This window comes from Hirsutella rhossiliensis (genome assembly GCF_020360975.1).
Source record: "Hirsutella rhossiliensis strain HR02 chromosome Unknown scaffold00001, whole genome shotgun sequence".
Taxonomy (NCBI): Eukaryota; Fungi; Ascomycota; class Sordariomycetes; order Hypocreales; family Ophiocordycipitaceae; genus Hirsutella; species Hirsutella rhossiliensis.
Genome location: NW_025408667.1, coordinates 7,918,340 through 7,938,884, shown reverse-complemented (window position 1 = coordinate 7,938,884; position 20,545 = coordinate 7,918,340). Strand labels below are relative to the sequence as shown.

General features: G+C 54.4%; 8 protein-coding genes across 8 annotated transcripts; 3 read left to right on the top strand and 5 right to left on the bottom strand.

The window, feature by feature from the left end:
- Positions 1-1,105: 1,105 nt before the first annotated feature.
- Positions 1,106-1,917, bottom strand: HRG_01107 (reverse transcriptase (RNA-dependent DNA polymerase) domain-containing protein; the record flags this gene model as incomplete). The annotated part of the gene is made up of 4 exons (XM_044859578.1): positions 1,106-1,322; positions 1,370-1,490; positions 1,602-1,746; positions 1,813-1,917. 4 exons carry the CDS (start codon positions 1,915-1,917, stop codon positions 1,106-1,108), a joined length of 588 nt encoding a protein of 195 aa, XP_044725978.1.
- Positions 1,918-5,395: 3,478 nt separating this feature from the next.
- On the top strand, positions 5,396-7,003 carry HRG_01106 (uncharacterized protein; the record flags this gene model as incomplete). Its single annotated transcript, XM_044859577.1, has 1 exon — positions 5,396-7,003. One exon carries the CDS (start codon positions 5,396-5,398, stop codon positions 7,001-7,003), a length of 1,608 nt encoding a protein of 535 aa, XP_044725977.1.
- Positions 7,004-7,145: 142 nt separating this feature from the next.
- Positions 7,146-8,140, bottom strand: HRG_01105 (putative serine/threonine protein kinase; the record flags this gene model as incomplete). The annotated part of the gene is made up of 3 exons (XM_044859576.1): positions 7,146-7,429; positions 7,462-7,875; positions 7,897-8,140. The coding sequence occupies 3 exons, from the start codon at positions 8,138-8,140 to the stop codon at positions 7,146-7,148; spliced, it is 942 nt and encodes a 313-aa protein (XP_044725976.1).
- A 977-nt stretch (positions 8,141-9,117) lies between these two features.
- Positions 9,118-10,159, bottom strand: HRG_01104 (lipase (class 3) domain-containing protein; the record flags this gene model as incomplete). Its single annotated transcript, XM_044859575.1, has 2 exons — positions 9,118-9,998; positions 10,105-10,159. 2 exons carry the CDS (start codon positions 10,157-10,159, stop codon positions 9,118-9,120), a joined length of 936 nt encoding a protein of 311 aa, XP_044725975.1.
- A 1,077-nt stretch (positions 10,160-11,236) lies between these two features.
- Positions 11,237-11,737, bottom strand: HRG_01103 (uncharacterized protein; the record flags this gene model as incomplete). The annotated part of the gene is made up of 3 exons (XM_044859574.1): positions 11,237-11,349; positions 11,410-11,549; positions 11,622-11,737. The coding sequence occupies 3 exons, from the start codon at positions 11,735-11,737 to the stop codon at positions 11,237-11,239; spliced, it is 369 nt and encodes a 122-aa protein (XP_044725974.1).
- Positions 11,738-14,226: 2,489 nt separating this feature from the next.
- Positions 14,227-15,679, top strand: HRG_01102 (terpene synthase family, metal binding domain-containing protein; the record flags this gene model as incomplete). Its single annotated transcript, XM_044859573.1, has 7 exons — positions 14,227-14,393; positions 14,442-14,507; positions 14,586-14,869; positions 14,930-15,086; positions 15,140-15,229; positions 15,282-15,315; positions 15,380-15,679. The coding sequence occupies 7 exons, from the start codon at positions 14,227-14,229 to the stop codon at positions 15,677-15,679; spliced, it is 1,098 nt and encodes a 365-aa protein (XP_044725973.1).
- A 1,126-nt stretch (positions 15,680-16,805) lies between these two features.
- HRG_01101 (CFEM domain-containing protein) lies at positions 16,806-18,471 on the top strand (the record flags this gene model as incomplete). The annotated part of the gene is made up of 5 exons (XM_044859572.1): positions 16,806-16,895; positions 16,981-17,107; positions 17,192-17,882; positions 18,062-18,284; positions 18,352-18,471. 5 exons carry the CDS (start codon positions 16,806-16,808, stop codon positions 18,469-18,471), a joined length of 1,251 nt encoding a protein of 416 aa, XP_044725972.1.
- Positions 18,472-18,818: 347 nt separating this feature from the next.
- HRG_01100 (uncharacterized protein) lies at positions 18,819-20,279 on the bottom strand (the record flags this gene model as incomplete). Its single annotated transcript, XM_044859571.1, has 1 exon — positions 18,819-20,279. One exon carries the CDS (start codon positions 20,277-20,279, stop codon positions 18,819-18,821), a length of 1,461 nt encoding a protein of 486 aa, XP_044725971.1.
- Positions 20,280-20,545: the final 266 nt, after the last annotated feature.

Here is a 20,545-nt window from a genome sequence, read left to right as displayed (position 1 = left end):
TCACCCACAGGTACCTTGCCTTGCTCGGTCCAGTAGGCGGCAGATCTGTGATGAAGTCCATGGACAAATGGCTTCGGGGTCGATCTGGAATCGGCAGAGGCTTGAGAAATCCCTTTCGACTGGCGCCAGATGTGTGCTCTGCCGCAGGTGTCGCAATTGGCTACGTACCGGCGAACCAGCTGGGACTGCCCAGGCCAGTAGAATCGCCGAGCCACAATAGCCAGCGTACCTTCCTGCCGGGATGACCGGTCGCAACAGAGTCATGCGACTGCTGCACAATGCGGGTTCTCAACTGGTCTTTCTCAGCTTCCTCCTGGTTACCCTCCTCTCCGGATCCACCCGGCACCCAAATACGGTCTCTGAATGTCAGCCTTTGCCTGCGTCGATCGCACATTCTGAAATCTGGATCTTCAGGCCCAGCGAGGGCGGGAAGGCACGCTCGCGATCGCGGACTGCCTTATAGGCTGCCCGGAATATCGAGTCCTTCGCCACCGTTTCGTCCCAGAGTTGCTGCAGGTCCGCTACCTCGAAGACCTTCATCTTCGGCAGGGTGGATGCCTCTGAACAGTCAGAACTCATCGCGTTGATACATGCTCTTGTCGATGATGGAATGGCACTATCCGGTATCAACTGTATCATTCTTCCTTGTTCCCGCTCGTCGTCGATGCCCTGTGGCTTGTCTTGTTCACGGCGGGACAACGCATCAGGCACGACAGCCTCGCTTCCCGGTCGATACTCGAGCTTGAAGTCGAACTGGGACAATTCGGCTGCCCAACGGCTCTGCCGTTCCGTGAGCTTCTGGCGTGTCATGAAATACCCAGGTTGCGGTGATCGGTAAGGATTGTAAATGGGCCGCAGCTCCTAAGTTCGGCGTTCCAGTTGTCGAGACATCTCATGATGGCAAGCATCTCCTTGTCGTGAATGGGATAGTTGTACTCCGCTGGCGAAAGTCGCTTCGAGAAGAAGGCGCATGCGTGTCGACGTCCATCTGGGCCTTCCTGCGACAGGACGCCTCCCAATGCGTAGCCTGAGCAATCCGTCTCCAAAAAGGTCGGGAGGCTCGGGTCCCACTGCTTGAGCACCGGTGACTCGCAAAATCGTCGCTTCAGCTCCTGAAACGCCTCGTTCTCCGCTCGTCCCCAATGAAAGGCAGTTCCTTTCTAAGCAGGGCATCCAGAGACTGCGTGATCTTGGCATAGTCGGGGATGAAGATCCGGTAATAGTTGGCGAAGCCCAGAAAGCTTCTGACACCCTTCACCGTGGTCGGGGCCTCCCATTCGCGGATGGCGCGCTGCTTTTCGGGGTCGCAGGCGATTCCTTTCCTGCGTTGACGATGAACCCAAGGTATTTGACCTCTTGTACCGAAAACTCGCACTTCGCTGGGTCTAGGTGCAGCCCAGCGTCGGCGAGTGCTTGGAGAACTCGTCGCACCTTAGCCTCATGATCCGCCTTCGAACCGCTCGAGTAGATCAGTACATCATCCAGGTACGCTGTGACAAAGTCGTCCAGCCATTCGCGCAATACACTGTTCATGTATCGTTGAATGATGCCGGGCGCCGCTCAGGCCGAAAGGGCACACGAGCCACTCGTAGAGCCCAAACCTCGTGCGAAATGCAGTCTTTCCTCATGTCCCGGAGCCATGCGGATCTTATGGAAAGCGGCCACCACGTCCAACTTGGTGAACCACTTAGCCTTGGCCAGATTCTGCAGGGTCTCCGCGATGAGGGGCAGTGGGTATCGGTCGCGCTTGGTGATTGCATTCAGCGCTCGGTAGTCGCAACAAAATCGCAGCCCTCCATTCGGCTTCCGCACGAACAGCACCGGCGCGGCAGCCGCTGAGCTACTCGCTCGGATGAATCCTCTGTCCAGCAGGTCTTTCAGGGTCTTTCGCAAGACCAACAGCTCTTCTCGTGACATGTTGTAGAGTGGGCCCCACGGAAGGGTGGCTCGTTGCCGTTCTTGTCAGGCTGCAGGTTGACTTCATGATCCACACCCGGTCGATGTGGCGGCAGCTTCATTGCCTCTCCTGGTGAGAATAGGTCGCGGAATTCTTTCAGCACTTCTGCCGGGACCTTCTCGCTCGGATCGACTGGCGGCTTCGGCTGAAGCGCCTCTCTATATCCGACAAACTGATTGCATGAATCGAGATCGCGTTGCACTTCTTGCGTCTCTTTGCGCGTCGACACTCCGCCGTGAATACGGCTGCCGACACGAGTCTTGCGCTTCGAATCGCGCGTATCTTGGCGGGCTCTTCCTGCCCAATGAGGCGTATCGTCACACCTGCCCTCCCATGGTACATTCGCTGCTTGGCAGCATCGTACACGACGTGATTTCTCTCCATCCAAGGCCGGCCGAGGAACATGTCCTGGCCCAGGCTTGGGATCACGTATGCAAAGACACGTTCGTCAAATCCAGCTGTCTCGACCACAACAGCCACGACCCTGGGGATATGACACTCTTCGCTGACTCTGAGAATCCCCAATTTCTCGTGGTTTCGAGTCGACGAAGGGTATCCGCAGCTTCCGAACAAGGGCTTCGTCGATCACGGCATAGCAGTCACATCCACAGTCGACAAGGGCGCGTATTCGATAGCCTCGGTTTACCCGCGCGTTGACTAATACAGTCCGACTATTCATTCGTGGCTTGAACGCTTCCCAGTCCCGGATGTCTGCCTTTGCAGGCCCCGGCGCCCGCTTTCGCCCCGGGGCTAGTCTTTTCCGCCGACTCGTCCTCACTGGATGCTGCGGTTGATTCCGAATCATCTGCGGCATCGGGCTTCTTCATGCGCGCAGCTTTAGGTCGCTGTTGCTTCCCTTCGCCAGGAAAGACCACCTGGGCTGGGCAGTCCACGATAAGATGATCCGTCCGACCACAGCGATAGCAGCGGCGCTCATCCTTCGGCTTCTTATCGACATGTCGACGACCCTTCGACTCGTGGCCAATACGGTTGATGTCCGTCATCTTAACATCTCCGTCGGGGTCCTCCGGTTCCTCCTGGGTCGTTGCCTTGGTAGCTGTTGAGGCGTCCGCTCAGTCGACGTCGGCTGCCTACCGGGTTTCAGTCTCCAATCTGCCCGCAATTTCCTGAACTCTCGCAAGCCATCCCTGGTAGTCGTCGGGTAGGACGGCTGTGACCAAACTCTCTTGGAGGCGTGCATTTATTGCGTTCTCTAGAAATACGATCTTTGCACTGTCCGGCCAGTCTGCTCCCCCGGCTTCAGCTAATGCCTGTTCGAATCGGGGAAGGAAGGACGCGAGAGGTTGGTCTTCGCGCTGCCGCATAGTTCTCAGCGTGGCAGCAGCGCGGGATTGGATGTTGCTGTCCTGGTAGGTTCGGTCGAGGTATCGCATGAACTCTTGGGGTCGTAGCTACCCCAGGGCCTCCCGCGGCGTAAAAGGTAGCGACCACTTGCTGTGGTCGCTCGTCCAAACATGAGTTGATGAGGTACCAAAGTTCGCGATTTCCACTGTAGTAGTGTGCATCAAGGTCCAGCTTGTCTCGCATCTGCCTGGCCCAGGCGGAGTAGCTCTTCCGTGAGCCGTCATACTTGGGTGGGTTGGGCAACGGTTTCCGCATTCCAGTACCGCAGGTTTTGGGAGGGCGTGCCCAAGCCAGGCGTGCTCGCCCAATCCTCGTGCCACTGGCGGCGATTGCAAGTCGGCGCTCTGCGGCTGCGCTCGCCCGAGTTGCTCCATCAGCAAGGAAAGTTGGTCCTGTAGAGGGCTGAGAGTCGCATTGACCGCTTCTTGAATGCGTTGGTCAATCCATTGCTGCTGGAGACTTGGGCTCTCACTCTGCTGGTCCATCCTGACGAGCAGTCTGCAGCTTGCGGTATTTAGAAGGAGCTCTAGATATGTGAAAGGCTGGCCCGGAGTTTATTCAACAAGCAGGTGCCTAGGTGTTGTCTATCTAGAGCTAAGGAGGAAAAGAAGCTGAACTCGAGGCGTAGCCTCGAGTGCGAGCTTATATTGCCCTTCTCGGAATGTTCTCGCAGCTTCTGGGTCCGCGGAGCGGGGCCGGTGTTGCCACCGGAGCACGACCCACCGGACCCGGTACAACCGGGTCCACCAGCCGGGCACAGCCCGTGACAGATATATTAGTTATGTCTAATAACAGCTAATGATGCTGTATGTCTACACGGGGACGCTTTCTCTTGCAGAGTAGCTAAGGGAGCTAGGATGTCGAAATTAGCGATGGATATAAGTTAATCCTCGCTCGCTCATAGAAGCTCTAGTGCTTTCTTTAGGGTATTTAGAGCCATCGTTGTAAAGTTTATCGGTGTTTAAGGGAGGTATGCATTTCGGAGGAAGACGCGCGAGCGCGACGCGTGTATTGGTTATCCGGTAGCTTTGCCATCCTATTGTAGGTAGCCCATTCCTAGTGACTCTGGCAGCCATGTCGACTGGTTTAACGGAAGAATGTGATTGTGGAAAGGCAATCAACCGCTTGGCAGGCTAAAATGAAACGCCCCAGCAGATGCATCCATTGGTCCGGTGTACAGTATATCCTCCTCTTGTGGGCACACCCCTTAACTTGATAGGCATCAACGCCTAGAAAGAACCTCCAGGCTAGGTAGTCTCTAGCAGGCTTCAATTTCAACTGTTCCGTCTTATTTGACAACCTCAGGCTATCTCTAGGTTTCGAACAAACAAGCGATTCCACAGTATCGGAAGACTCGGTTTAACATTGACCTATGTATGCCGCCCCCCTTTACCTTTCGCCGTGCTCTCGAACGTTTTAACCCTCTCCCCACTCGAGGGACCCGCAACCGGGCTCATGACTGTGCCAAGGCAATCAACCGCTTGATCAGGCAAAATCAGAATGGGTCAACAGATGCAACTATTAGTGCGGTATATATCCCTCCTAACAATTATCCATTCCATACGACGGTAACATGGCCTTGCTTACTACACACAAACTACAGCACTCATAACGCGTAGATACATATAGAGATGAAGAGAAGCTGCGTGGATTCGCACCGCCTTTTGTAAAGTAGACGTGTTCATAATTCGCAACCTTTCCTATTCAAGTTTTCCTATCAGCATACAGATTCGTTTGCGGGATAAGTTAGTCATGGCGGTGGCGACGAAGGAGGAAACAGCGACCTTGATACTCGAACTCAACACCGCGCGGGACCTAGTTTCGCTACGGGCAACGGTAAAACGCATCTTCAAGCAGCAGCCACCGCCCCCGTCGACCAATGTTAGTCCCCTTTTGATGGTAGCGTTGCGTGTGGTTGAGCTGACGTGCGAGTCGGTGAACCGTCTACTCGCACGACACAAAGGCCAGACTAGTGGTGCAGTCTTAGACACTGGGATATATCGCCCTTGTCGAGGAGCCAGAAACCAGCATAGGCCGGTGCATGATGGAAGCAGTCTAGGCGAACTAACAACCATGATTGATATCGCCACCAGGCACCTGACGCAACTAGATGCGTTCAGCGGCTACGCCACTGTCGTCGCTGGGCTGGTCCAGGGGTCCTCGTTTGAGCACGAAAGCGATGATCTTGTTATACACCGATGTCTCCTGGCCTCGCATGCATTGGCCGAGGTATACATCAGAGCATTACAAGGCGGGCTCCCTGCCGCTGACTATGCGAATGTTGGCACGTCCGCCCGCTATCCGAAGGGCAATGTAAAGCAAGCGGTTGTGCGAACGGCGGGGGGGCCGATCCTTGGACACCACCAGATCATGACGCTCAACTGCGCCACGTGCTTCGACATTGGCATGCCCCCCCGATTGGCGTTTCTCTCGTACAAGGAGAACATGTGTTGGTTCAACGACTGGGCGACGGCGCACCGCGAAGACGGGGACGTCCTAGCCGCCGTGAATGCCTGCATGACTCTCGAGCGGTGCGCCGACGACTCGGAAACGCATGCAGGACAGGAGTTGTCGTGGCGGGCTCGCAACGAAGTCGGAGACCAATTGAGCCGATGGCTCGCCCAACTCGATGTTGACGGTAAGGAATCCAGCAACTCGTCCCTCGCCCATACAGGGGTGCTCTGCGCCCTCAACGATGGGTTGCGTAGGGTGTTAGTAGCGAGCGTATGTTACGGGTCCTACCACTTCTGGCCCACGCCGCGGCAAATGACGGCCGACGACTATGCCAGTTACCTTTGCGCCAGCATCGGCGGCATGGCGCGCGGCTGGGCCATCGACCACGACTCGGAAGCAGCCATCGGAGAGCACAACCTATTCAACTGGCTATGTCGGGGCTGCTCGGTGGCTGTAACACGTGAAGTCCTGTTCCCGGCCAGCGCTGCTGCCCCTCGTGAAGACGCCAACATGCGCATCGCTTGGGGCGCGCAGACCTATTTCTACTTTGGTCAGCGGCACCACGGCTTCGCACGACGGGTGGACAATCTTGCCCAGGGACATGGCACCTGTTCACACGGCCACATGCCGACCCGGGCCATCAGGCCGTCCTGCTCCCCCGTTGCGGCCGGGGATGGCGTCGGTGTTATCGTCACCAAACTCCTCGCCTTGTGTGGGGTCGAGCCCGCCCGCGGTTGCAGCGATGTTGATGATTTCGGCGAGGCAGAGTGGGACTGCGATTCTCAAATGTGTCCCATGTGTCAGTTTGATGGCAGTCGAGCGCAGCTGTTCATGGTGTCCGTCGGCGCGGCACGCTTGGCCATCAAGCTACCGAGCGAATACCGTATGTCGCTGGTAAACCTCATGGATACTTTTGGCTTCCGGCTCTTCCCCGCAATTCAAGCCCGGCTACTCGTGCTCTGTCCTTGCCTACCCAAGTGGGCTGCGAGCGTCATGAGCCATGGCTACGCAGAGGCGGGCACAAGGTGTGGCCAGAGCGACTGCTCGGCCCCAGTCCACGAACAAGGCTTCTTCACACGGCCGCTAGCCGACGAAGAGGTCCGATACGGCAATACATCGCTGAGAGAGTTGCTTCTGCGCCAAGCTCGGGTTGAGGCGACTGACTATGCCAACAAGACTGGACAAGCCGCGTGGCTTAACGTGGTTTCCCAACCGCTTAAAGCCTGACTTAGACAGCTGTTGTTCCTTGGATAGTTCTCATCAAATTGCCAGATGCCATCTCTGACCAATGGTAGGTATAGAGATGGCATGGGGACGATATCTATCAACATAATACGTTTCCAACCATGTGGGAGTGGCCTTGCATTAATTATTCTTCGCCGATAGGGATTGCCTCCACCATCTGTTGCAGCTCGAACAGCGTCGGTCGTTCATGCGACGCCTCGCGCATGCAAACATTGACGACTGCTTGGAGTGGCTCCGGAACTGGCCACTCAACTTGATTGATGATGGGCGCATTAGCATACACCATGCACTTAATGCAGTTGCCAATGTCATAGATGTCCGACCGCACAGTCCATCCAGAATCTAGTCCACCATTGAATGAGATTTCTGGGGCGGCGCGCTGGCCCCAGCGACTCTCAAGGTCGCAGACTACCAGGCGTTGCCATCCTCAGTGAATAGACAGTTGTCGATGCGGAGATCTCGGTGAACAATACCGTGGCTATGAAGACAAGCCAGCGCGTCGATAATGTGGAGAATCCATCGCTTGTAAGTCCGGAGAGATGAGAAGCGCGCCAGGATGGGCCCACGTGTAGCCAGCTTTTCGAAGACTAACAGCCCGTCGGAAGATATGCCGAGGAGACGAACGAGATGTGCAGAAAGAACTTGTCCAGGACATGATCCTCCTTGGCACTTCAGAATGTTCTCAATCTCGCTTTTATACTTGATTCTCTTGAGATGCTTCGACGTATCGACCTGAAGGAGTGGTGGCTGCTTGACAAGATGCCCGATATCCTCAAAGTCATCAGGAATAGGCTGAGGTAGGTCGGGGCATTCTTGGAGGTTGCGGAGGATGCCGCCGTCTATTTCAAAGTGGCCTTACACTGAAAGTAGATTACGTTCCAGGCGAGGAATTCGTCCCGATAACGTAGCCGGAATGTCAAAGAGTCGGACATATCGACCGAGTCCGGCACCATGGTCGTACCAGATGCCCATATATGGCCTTTCTCCATGTACAAACTCGGTATCGAGAGTAGGCTGGCCTGCAGGAGGGAATACGTTGAATCTCTGCCGCTTATCCTGATAATTGGCTCGTAGGCGAACGACTAGCTCGCTGAAGACGTGGCCAGTTTTCGGGGCCATCTTCAGGATTGCAGCGGATCTGATGTTGCGGTAGGTCTGACAAATGTGGCTTGGTTACTTAGCTTGGCCACAGTATACGTGCAAGGGCAGCGAAGAGATACGATGCGAGAGCAGCGAGAGAATTCATACGCCAGTAGTGAAACAAGACACCATACCTATAGGTACCCAGTAGTTTCCACATAGGCTCAAGAGCGGGAGTAAGTGAGGCTGGAATTAGACAAGGGAGGAGGTTATTGTGTCGCTAGAGGCGAGGAAGGTGGAAGAGAAGTTTCAAGTCGTAAGAACCGTGAAGAAGAGTCGCTGAAATATGGGCCGCTTTATGAAAGGTAGCAATTGTGTTTGTCGATTGAAGGAAGGACGAACTTTTTGCATGGGCGTTTTAGGTTTCTGCGTGTGCGCAGGCAGACTCACATTCGTGTCCTTGTTGCACGACGTTGCACGACATAAGGGATTTTCCGCCGGATCTGGTGATTACGGAGGCCGATAGGGCGCACTGGCGCAAAACGACCCCGGCACATTGGGGGCAGCGATCTGACGACTACCGGTAGCTGTCCGTAGATGTTTTGGTTTTGCGGGGGTGCTTTGAGGGCATCAACCTCTTTTTGCTGCCACTATCGCCCAACACAGAGGGCGCCATTAGTCAATAGATCTGGTGTGATTTCATTTCTATACATTAGTTCAATTTCGGCTTTTGATATACACTCATTTCCATATGGTTGGTCAAGTTCGTAATCAGGAGGCCACAAGGACAGGCTAGGCGCGCGTTTGTCGCGAACTTGTCCACAAACCCATGCTATTATTACGCGTGAGAAAAAATCCATGCTGATGCATCAGACCTCGTTCACGCTTTCTCCACTCCCAAAGCCACTGAAAAGCCCCGTCGTTTCTTCTCGTCATGCGGCCGAGGCGGGCAGGCGAATGGAGACGGCGCCGGCAACATGATTGCTGGCTTCTGCAATCGCCGAGTAGCCGGCGGTTCAAGACCCGTTTTGACTTATCCCTCCCTCCTTTGCCGCCTCCGACTCGGCAATCTGATGCTCCCTATAGGCCGGGCAAGGATTCGACTTGGCCCAGTAGTCGGAATGCATGGGGATCCGCCTCGGCAGGTTCAATAGGGCGCTCGGGATCTGGGCGCTGCATTCGCCTCGCTCGGGCCCCTCGCACTTGACGAAGGGCTCTACTGAGAATCTCTCCTGGAACCAGTACTCAGGGTAGACGTGCTGGAAGTTGAGCAGCGTCGACGGCATCACCGTGACCGGGTCGAAGCGGCTGGTGATGCGCGCAGTGACGCCGTTGCGCTGGCTGCTAACGTAGTCGGCAAAATGGCGGTCGCCCACGCGCGGAGATCCGTACGTATAGATGTCGCAAGCAATCTTTTGCCGGCGGAGGTAGGCCCCGGCAATCGTTGCGACAGCTCCGCCGAGCGAGTGGCCCGTCACGATGAGTCGGTAGTCTTTGTGCTTCTCCAGCAGGGCCCTGACCTTCTTGAACATCTCGCTCTGGATGTTTTCAAACGCCCGATAGAATCCATGGTGGACGAGACACTTGCGGCAAAGCCCCCGGGCCGGGATTTGCAGGTATCGTACGTCGGTGAAGAAGTCCCATACAGACGCCGTTCCGCGGAAGCTGACGACAATGTTTTGAAGAACGTGGGAGACGGCAATGTTGCCCGCAATGTAGTTTTCGATGGTGAACTCGTGTACTGTCTCGGCTCGGTCGAGGAACGTGCAGTCGGAATCCGTGGTATTGCAGAGAGTGTTGGGCGTGATCGAGTCAAAGTTGTATGGACAGTATGCCGCGTCCGAGAATGCAGCATAGGCCAGCATCAAGTACCCCTTTTCGCGGTCGCTGGTGAATCCTGCCGCAGCTGTGAGCGATGCTGCGAGCGTAGTCTACCCAGTCTCGGTAGACTCCTACTCGACGCCGGCATACGAGGACAGTACAGGAGTGGCAACCTCACGTACTTTGTGCAACAGGAGGACCAGCACATGCTGCCAGCCGCGCACAGGCTAGATCCATGATGACCCTTGTGATCTGCATTTCGTTCCGGTGCCTGGCTTCCACCGGCGCGAAACACCGGTAACTGACTGAAGAAAGAGGTTGCAACAACAATAGTACCTGCGCTGCGGTGGTCTAGGTTTCTCGGTGCGCTTAACTTTATATATAAACACTGCTGATTCCACGCGTGGCTGGGGACCAGAGGAAGTGTCCCCCTTGATACAGCCTCGAAGCATCATCGATGTTTATGTTGTTTTTCTTCGCCACGGAACTGACGCGTTGAGCTGGCCCACGACTTATCAACTTTGAGTCTGCTTGGTACGTTATGGGGCCATCTGCAAGCGCAGCGCCACTCGAGCATGGAATTTTGCGGACAGTTGGTTTGGAGAAGAGCTGGCTTCTGCGAAATGGCCGTGTAAAACGCCAGCCCCTCGACCAGGCAGGCTTGGTGTGCTCCAACAGATTCCACGGTGGTGCAACATAACGAAGAATGGGATGACATGTTGGCAAATCATAAACGAGATATTTGAAATAATGTCGTGGGCAAGAAAGAGCACAAGGGACGTGCTCTTCATGAAGCGCTACCCCCCGCGTATGAAGAGCAGAGGAGTTGGTTTTAGACTTCAAAACTAAGAATTTAACCTTGAGCCTTTTCAAGCCCACCGATGCAAACCGGAGGCGCCTTCCAGTGGCTGAAGTGCCATCTGCAATCACCAAACTCTTGTCGTGCATGGATGCACTGTTGACAGAACTTGGTGAGGAAGAGGCCGACCGGATGAGAGGAGGCATCAGCTCGAGATGGCTAAACATGGAGGGTTCAGTCGCTTCCCTCGCCGGCACTCGCGTCGCTTCCTCGCTAGTACGAGTCCCGGGTGTGTCAGTCCGTGTGTGCTCGCTCTCGCTCGTATAGCACTCACCATTGTTCGTTCATCACTCCCTCCCCGGTCGTTGTCAACACTCGTTCTCACTCGTGCGATCACTCGGCCAGCCTCGTTCCCTTACATGTTCTCCAGGTTCCCTCAGTTCAACTGCGCGTGGCGTGTCACTCCCGTTCATGCTCACTCCGTCGCCATGCACCTGCAAGTCGGGACTCCCATGTCACACAACCTGTGTCGTAACCCCAATGGCATACTTCAACCACCGTCTCCTGTCATCGGCGGAGCCTCGCACGGGCTCGCCAAGCTCGCGTAGGAGGGTATCTACCTGGCGAACTGGATACAGCAAGCACTCGGTCAGCCAGCAGAGCCAACAGGGATATGAGGGAGACACACCGTTGAAGGACCCCAAGTCGGACAGTTTCCGAGGAAAGCCCTCGATCGGTTCCCCAGTGGCAGCGTTGCAGAGAGGAGAGAGTTCGACACTCGAGTGGGTGACGATGCTATTCCGCATACGCGCCGTGAGGTTCTTGTTGCTGCAGCAAGTCCGGCCGGTTAGGTCCACGGGAGCTGCACTGGGTCAAGGGACACGGGTTTACTTTACGCACGAGACGGTCACCTTCCGGTCCAATGCCTCCATCCTCTCGCCCATATGGGTAAATCCGCGTCGCATATTTTGCTCCAGACGATCAAAGCGCTCCATGAGGGCCTGCATCATCTGCATGGTGTGAACTCGGCCATCCACGGCAGGTAGATTAGCACAGCGCTGAAGCTGGTCAGCTGCTCGCCTCAGGCCGTCGGCAGCTGCTTGAAAGTCGGGCGGATCAAGGGCCGCATCATGCTCCATGTCTGCTCCTCTCGGAAAGGAGGTCGGACTGCTGTGTCTGCGTAAGAGGTGACGTGTCTTGAGCCTTTACGTTTAACGCGTCGCCCCGGTAACAGCACGTGACCGATCCGCACGTGTGCTTTCATAAGCAGGACTACTAGGGTCTAGGGTAGGTAGGGCTATCTCTCGACTTGCTGCGTTGCCGCGGGGATATGTCTGTCTTTCTGCTTGAAAAGGTGAAGTGCATTTGATGCTCCGCTCAAAGGTAAGAATACAGGTACCTCCAAGTTTTCCCACTTGCATCTCCGCCCGTCGAGATTGAAGTAGGCACCCAGGGTGTGTTATTTCGTCTCTGACCTGTGACTCTTTCGAGTCCGGCATTGTTCGTCCGTCCTATGCATCGGTAGATACGTCGTTCGCTCTCGCCTGGCTGCTGGGTGTTCAAGCGGATCGGCATATCGAAACGAACTGGCCCCCGGGACTCTAGTCTGGCCAGCCGTACGAAATCTACAACATGTATGGTAGTAGGTCTACAGTAAAAACGACGGATTCAAGGTCTTAGACACCAACAACTACATCGCGTAATATGCGTTTCAGCTTGAAACAACTAGACCATTTGTAATTATGCCTCTAGAAGCTCCACGATCCTAGCATTCGCCTCATACATACACGAGGTATTACTACTAGAATTAGCATCACATCGCGCTATGCAACTCAAATTAAGATTCAAGACCTTTTTCTACCTAGGGCGTCTGCTGATCCTATTTAATTATAAGGGTCTTGGCCCAAATGGGCAAAAACAGCGTTACTGGACCCCTCCTGCCGCAGAAGCCAACAGTGTGCAGCAGCAGCAGCCCTAGTAGTGTAATAGATAGCAGCAGCATAGAGTCCCTCTACTATAATGGGGGACGAGGAGGTGGTAGATACAGGCAGCATAGAAGGGGAGGCAGCAGCTGTAGTAGAATAGTTAGCAGTAGTAGTAAGGGAGGCAGTAAGCATATTATTAATAAACTTACCAGTAGTAGAAGAGAAGTTAAAGAGGCCAGAAAGGCTATATAGTATTATATTTAAGCTGTTGGGCATAAAAGTTTACCTGCAAACAAGCAGTAATATATAATAAAAGGCAGAAAGCTTATAATTATTATTATTACTGCTAGTAGTAGTAGTAATAATAGTATCAACAGGAAATACATATTAAAGGGTATAAACTGCAGGTGGTTTACTTACCCTTAGGCATGCAGCTGACAAGACATCCTATTTTGACAGGGACAAGAGCATACACCTAAAGCATATGCAGCATACAGCTAACTCTCTAAGACTTCTTCCGGTCCTTATCTTAACTGCTTCGGCTGGCGTCGACAGTTATATCGGCCTAGCATGCACAAGTCGAGCACGCGCGTCGGAACTACAGCACTAGCATAATGTTATCCCTAAAGCTTGTCTTAAATCAATGGTAAACCCCTCTAGATTAATCGCTAAAAACTTTTAGGGCGGTGTTGACCTTGTGATGCTTGCTTTAGTATATGGAGAGAGGGTTGGCCGAAAGAGCGACGGAACGCTTTCTGACTAGCTAAGGCATTGAGGCTCGCGGCGAGCAAAACCCGGATTCTCGGGACTAACTTAGCGATGGTTACTTGTGAAACCCTATAAAGGTGGTTTAAGTGGTCAGGTGTGCAAGGCGTGTATGCCTATGTAAAAAATTACCGCCGCTCTCCTAGTATTCGCCCGCAGTTACATGGACCGGTATTCGTTTGTTTACCCCGCCCAGCGGGCTCCGGGGGGGGAGAGGGGGAAGAGAATGAAGCAGTAGATAGTACTGGCCGGAGTAAAAACACGGAATAGGGGCAGCTAACTCCCACAACCGAAACAAGGGCGCTTACCGACGGCCATCGGCATGGTTCAATTTTTGTCCCTGAATATTGCGACTGTGGTCTGGATGATCGCGATATAGAAGCCGTATATAGCACTGGCCGGACTAAAACTTGGGATAGGGGCAGTATATTGCTATCCGGGGATTGCCGCCGAGCTGAGATAGCTCCGGCTAAGGGATCGCGATCTCTCCTTGGACCTGACACCGTAATTCCAATCAGAGTTTCCCACATTCGAATCAGGGGCGCTTACCGGAGGATACCTATCGGCATGATTCGTTTTTTGTCTCTGACTATGGTCTGAATGATCGCGATCTAGGTCCTTAGGGGCGTGACATTTAGGGACCCTCTAACTATAAGACCAACTGGATATCTGCTTCGGTCGACTTCATAGCATCACAGTCCAGACTCTACTCTGTGATCTCTTTACTTATCACCTTATTCGAATTCACCTTCTACATTTTGGCCATATTTTGCCGAGAGTGTAGCTCCTGTCCGTCTCTCAAACACATTTACAAGATGCCACGGAACCACCAAGCACCCGACCTTGCGGCAGCTCTTGCCCGGAGCCTGGTTGGAAAAAATTATAGCATCCCGGACCTGAACGCGCTTCTCGGTGGATGGCCAGCCGGGATAAATGAGCATTTGGAGAGACTCCGTCCCGTTGTTGACCAGATGCTCGAGAGGTGATCTTCATAGCCGTGAATAGGATCAACATTCTAACCCGGACTTAGTATTATCGCTAATAAAAAGATCCTACCTGGCCTTAAGAGATGCGACTTTGCCCTGCTTACCTCACTGTAAGTAAGACTAATGTCAATTCCCTGTCTTATTTCCCTTCTCAACCGCTGATTGGTATGCGCTAGCTTATACCCTAGAGCCGCTTGGACTGAGCTCGAAGTAGCCGCCGCTTTTATGGTCTGGATCTTTGTTTGGGATGATGGAATTGATGAGGGTGACTCTGAAGTGGCGACGCATGAGCAATGTGCCCGCATATACTGCAATCAATCTACCGCTTATGCTCGCTGGGCATTGGGGCTTGCTAGAAACACCAACAAGCAGCACGGCATTTTATGCCAGAGCGAAGAGCCACAGTGCTCCGTCCCGACTATGTCTCTCTTCCACCGAATGTGTTCCGGATTATATCTGAAGATAGATAAAGGTAAGTACCTAGGTCTATTGGTTGGCATCGGCCCTAACTCATGGTTGGTTAAATCCTCAGTTCAACGACAGCGGATGTTTCAGGAAACCGAGTCTTACATGGCCTCCACCATGATTGAGCAGTCAAACCGGCAATCTCAACAGGTTCCAACGCCGGAGCAGTATTTCGACATGCGCCTAGTAACGTCTGGGATCTACCCTGCTCTTGCCCTTTTTGAGTGAGTCTGCACCGGTCAAACGTTTGTTGCCTGTGCATAGCTTATAGATGCAGCTACATAGCAGGGGTGAGGCTCCCTGAGTCGATTATGGAGTCTAACTCTATGAAATCCCTCTGGAGGGAAACGACCATCCTCTGCATGCTGTAGGTCCAATCGACATATAGACATGGAATATGCAATTGACACTTCCTTTAGAGTCAACGATATTTACTCATTTAAGAAGGAGCTGGTAAGGCCGATAAGGGATTGGCATTTGGCCTATTGCACACAATTATGCTAATTATTATACTTAGGCGTCTGGTTCGGTATTGAACATGATCCCAGTTCTATTTAACGCTAGAGTCACCGACGACCTAAATGAAACTATGGGGGTTCTCGTGAATATTATGCATAACTCGAGCATCGCGTTCGGCAAAGCAGCTGAAGAACTTGCTGAGCTAGCGAGCGTCGCAAGATTAGAAGCAGAGGTTGAAACTTACATCGATGTCTGCCGCACAGTTGTGACAGGATTGAACAAGTGGGCTTTGACAACAAAGAGGTATAGCATGGAGAAATATCAACGCAAAGACGGTTCCATCATCATCGCCCTGTAAAGAAACCTTTGGCCCAGGGCCTAGTCGCCTGCAGATGCAAGGAATACAACCCAACAGGCAAGCAAAATTGGTAGAATGGAATTGATGGCCACCCGGCTTTGGACCAAGTGTCTCGGAGATATCGCAAGAACTTCTTCTGCGCAAATAGATCCGCACCAGTGAACGCAAAAATGGACATGATGCCGACAGCTCCTCATCGAGTTGGACGACGCAACAACAGGCCCCGTCGAGTTCAGAAACAAGCAAGTGTCCTCCCTCTCGATATTCTAGTGCATCTAGACCTCCAAGTTTCCTTATGCAGATGGAACTGCAGGAACAAGAAAGAAGCGCTCAAAGAAGCAAGCAAGTTCACATGTCGTTTGGGCAGGACCTGGCAAAGGCTTGTGCTGCATTGTGGGTCTGCACAGCTGATGCAAGACTGCCTACGACGGCTGGATGCGTCTCGATTCTGACTTGTAGTTGGCTGGTGCTTATTGCGTGCATGATGTCGAGTGCGGATGGTATACATGTGATCTGCAAGCCAAAACGCCCCCCCCCCCAGCGTATGCCGGTCGTCACCCGGGCCGCCGGACTTCTGCTGAAACATGGTTCCGGCTCGCCTCCCGTTGCTCCAACGGGCCCGGATTGACAGTGGATGTGCATGGCTTCAAGCTTCGGTTGGCCCGCCCGCTCCTCGAGCCCAGGCGCCAAGGTTCAAGGACTCGGAGATGCAGAGAGAGTCACTGCACCGGCCTGGCGGGCTCCCCGCGTACACGCACCCAAGGTCTGGGCTCTGGAGGCTTCTCCACTCGACAATAGCGTGATGCCGGACATGTGTGTGTGTGGTTCGTGTGCGTAAGAGGCGGACCAACAGATGTGTTGCTAGTGGACGGCTTGTACCGAAAACTCGTAGTCCGTATAACAGACGAGATAATTAACATCTCATCTCCGGATACAGTATCAATGGGCAGGGTTTCTATTCCTTCTCTTCCCGCCACCTCCACCTGCTCCCACTCTCGTCTTCGTCACTTGAGCAACCAGGCTGACATCGGGTTCATGTCGCCTTCTCTACCGCTCTCGAGTTGATGCTTCAGGCTGAGGCCAGACACGGCTCGACCTCTCTCCACGATCCGAACCCGCCGCCATAATGCCAGTGTGGCTCGGCCAGCGAGACGCGCCAAGGCCATCATCCGCCGCTGCCGACTTTGTACTGGCCACCCTGCTGCCCCCTTGCGCCGTGAGTGCCTCCTCTTCGAGCCGTCTGTCCAGTGTCCCCGGTTCGCCGCTGAGACAGTTTCAAACCACGTTGGTTGGTAAAACAGGTCGATTGCGTGACGCCGACGTGCTCCATTGCCGACCTCGCCTGCATCTGCCGCGCCGGCTACTACGGCGTCGACGAGGCGAGGAGCAGATGCGTTATCGCCGCGTGCGGCTTCGCGGAATCACTATGTACGCTTACATCAACACAACGCCGTGCCCTCGACATGTTGAAAAGGCCCGTGACCAAGAACTGACTCGGAATCCCGGCCCCAGCTGCCCGGAACCGCACGGCGACGGCATGCGGCGCCCCCGTCCGAGACGAATCGGCCCGCCTCACCGTCATGGTGGCCTCCGTCTTCTCCCTCACGGCCGTCTTCGTCGCCCTGCGCCTCACCTTTAAGCTGTTCTTCAGCGCCCAGCGCCGCCTCAGCATCGACGACTGTTTCATCGTGCTCGCGTCGCTCGTGGGCATCTCTTGCTTCAGCGTCTTGCTCGCCGGCCTCAACGTCCACGGCCTCGGCCGCGATTCCTGGGCCCTGCCGCCCGGCGAAGTGGCCATCTTTGCCCTCTACTTTTACGTCGTCGAGATTCTCTACCTCACCCTCATTACCCTCGTCCGCCTGACGTTTACCTTCTTCTACCTCGAAATCTTCTCCAGCAGGGGCGTCCGCATTCTTCTCTGGGCCACCGTCGCCTTCCATGTGGCCTCCGGCCTCACTTTTGTGGCAAAGGCCATCTTCCAGTGCTTTCCCGTCAGTTACAGCTGGACACGCTTTGATGACCGCGTGAACCATCAACAACACGGCCGTTGCCTCCAGGTCTACGCGTCGAGCTGGGCGAACGCAGCGCTGAGCGTTGCCGCTGATCTCTGGCTTCTGGCCATTCCGCTGACCCAGCTGAAGAGGCTGAACCTCCATTGGAAGAAGAAGGTCGCCGCCACCTTGATGTTTCTGGCGGGCGCAATGTGAGTTGCAACAGCTAACGTCCCATTCGCTTCAATGTTGATTTCATCGGCCTCTGTCCCAACTGTCTGGCTCAACTGCTTTCACACACCATTAGTGTTTCTAGTCCATCTCCCCTGTTCTCCCCTTACTACACAGCGAAACAGTCGTCTTCGTCGAAACTAACTCGTCTCGTCCCAAGCGGCACCATCATCTCTGTCCTGCGCCTCCGCTCCATCATTCACTTTGCAAAGTCGACCAACCCGACCCGGGATCAGTTCGGCATCGTGTGGTGGTCCTCGATCGAGGTCCTCGTCGGAATGATGTGCACCTGTCTGCCCGCGCTCCGCCTCATCCTCGTGCGCATGTGGCCGCGCATATTCGGCGTCGGCTCTCACCAGCGATCAAATCTCAACTTGAGACGGGTGGGCGAGCCTTATAGCAGTCAGGGTCACCTAGAATCAGGCACCAGCGACGATTCATGTCCCTCAGGACTTTGCAAGACGAACACAGCAGCATCCTACGGAGCCCATGGTGACCATCATCTCGAGGCGCAAGAGATGGAGCGCCAAGAGAGCTCGCGCGAGTTGCGTCCGGTGGAAAACAGAATAAGGGCAGTGACAGAGATCGAGCTGGTCGAAACGAAGCCTATAGCTCGGCACGAGTGGCACACCGTTTAGTCTTTCACATAATTTCAGTTGATAGATGTAACACAGACTAAGTAACACAGAAATGGCTTGAAGCCATCAATGAGCCAAGGTTTTTGTAAGAGCTGTGCTCTGGCCACGATGTCTCGAAATCAACCCCTTCCATCAGACCATAGGCCCGGGTTGGTGATCCTGACCTCTACTCCTCCCACTCTATCCACTGATCAGACCCTACACTGTGCCATGCTTACGGTTTGGTGCAACATGAACCCTCGAGCGTGGACTCGGTTCTGCATCGACTGCTAGAGGTTACTAGTCGGTGATGTTGATAGCGGCCAAGCGCGCGACAATACGTGTAATGCTTGTGTTTATAGCACTGCCTCGATTCGCCTTGTCTCTTTGTCCCCGCTTATCGAGCTTCTCGATACGAGTCTGGTCTCTGTCGCCATCCTTGCTAATCTCGGCGGCAGTACCGGCGTCTTGTGCCGCAGCCGTGGCGTAGTCACCGAGGACCGCCTCGACCTTGGCCTTGGCGCTATGCGAGTCTCGCCTTTGGCGCTTTGAAGATCGTCTCTCCTCTGGTGTCTTCTCGTCACGGGGGCGCTTTGAGGCCGCTTCGCTGGCGTTAGTGGCGCTGCCGTGACTCGTGGGAGTGGGATTTGCCTCGTCTCCGACGCCAAGGCTGCCCGTGGCTGCCCGGGATTGCTTCATCTCTTGCTGAATGAGGGGGAATTGACCTCGGATCCATTTCAGCAGAAAGGAATGACGTTCTGCACCACGCTTGGCCTGCCAATAATAGCGTGTGTCGTGTCGGACAATTCGAATGATATAATTCCTGGTCCATGTCGCCTTGTAAGCCTGCTCCGCCACGTTTAATAAGGAGGCTCGGCACGCCTTTCGGTGTCCACAAGCAGAGCATGCAGTTCGTGATGAATCAGAGACGGCTTCCTCTGCAAACGAAGCGGCCGATCTGGCTGATTCTTCGGCCTCCCGGCCCTGTTTGATTTCAGCTCCGAGTTGCTGCCCGTAAGCTTTACTCGATATGAGGTCGACAAACTCATCAGGTCCCAGCACTTTGGAGCACTCCAGACGGTGCCAGGCCTTTTCAAACTGCTTCTGGCGGTCGTGGTCCTGATACCATAACCATTCGCGGCAACACCAATATTCGAAGACCAGGTATTCAGTCCATGTGGTCAGCCTGTCTTGTCGCTTCGGAACCCTGTCGAATGCAAACGACAGCTCGAATTTTCGGTTTGCCAGGATTTCTTTGGCCCACAAGGTATAATCGGAGATCCTGAATGGAAACTCCCTCCTCTTTTCGGTCTGGAACACGACGAACTCTTTCCACCTCACCCACTGGCATTCGTACACCTGCCAGATAACCTCTGTGGTGTCGGAGACGCCTTCTTGCCAGTAGCGCAGGAGTTCACGATGCCGCCTAGGATTGCTGGACACGTCGTCGATCCAATCGACGGGGTACCAAGGCGGTATTCCGTGGTCTACAAGCTTGTTGTAGAACATCTTTTCGTGTTGCACATCTTGGAGACGCTGGGATTCGGGGGACAAGGGCGGGACGCTACCCACGGGGGTTGCGTCGGGGCGTGGACCACTCGCGTCTGCTTTCCCACCCCTGAGCGAAATCTGGGACAGCCCGGCAGTGGCCTTGACCCGTGCAGCTCGCTTGGACGGAGTGGTGTCGCTTTGGGGACGGACTCGAGATCTGATGAAGCAGGCTGTTAGATTGCGAGTGATGAAGGGGATCTCAGAGGACATGGACAGACATCGGGCTCCGATTGAATGACGGGCTCATCTCCCGTGGATCGCAGACAGTTCTGCATCCGACATGGTCAGCCATGGATTGAAGCAGGCTGATGAGAGCCCAACCTTCCACTGTCTAGGGAAAAGCTGACAAGCTGGTCATCGCTATACTTGACCAGGACTCTCGCATATACATTTGTGGCATCCATTGCGCTTTAGGGTCGCTCACGGGACAGGCAACTTTCGAGGTGGTGGGAAAGGGCAAGGAAACAAGAAGAGGC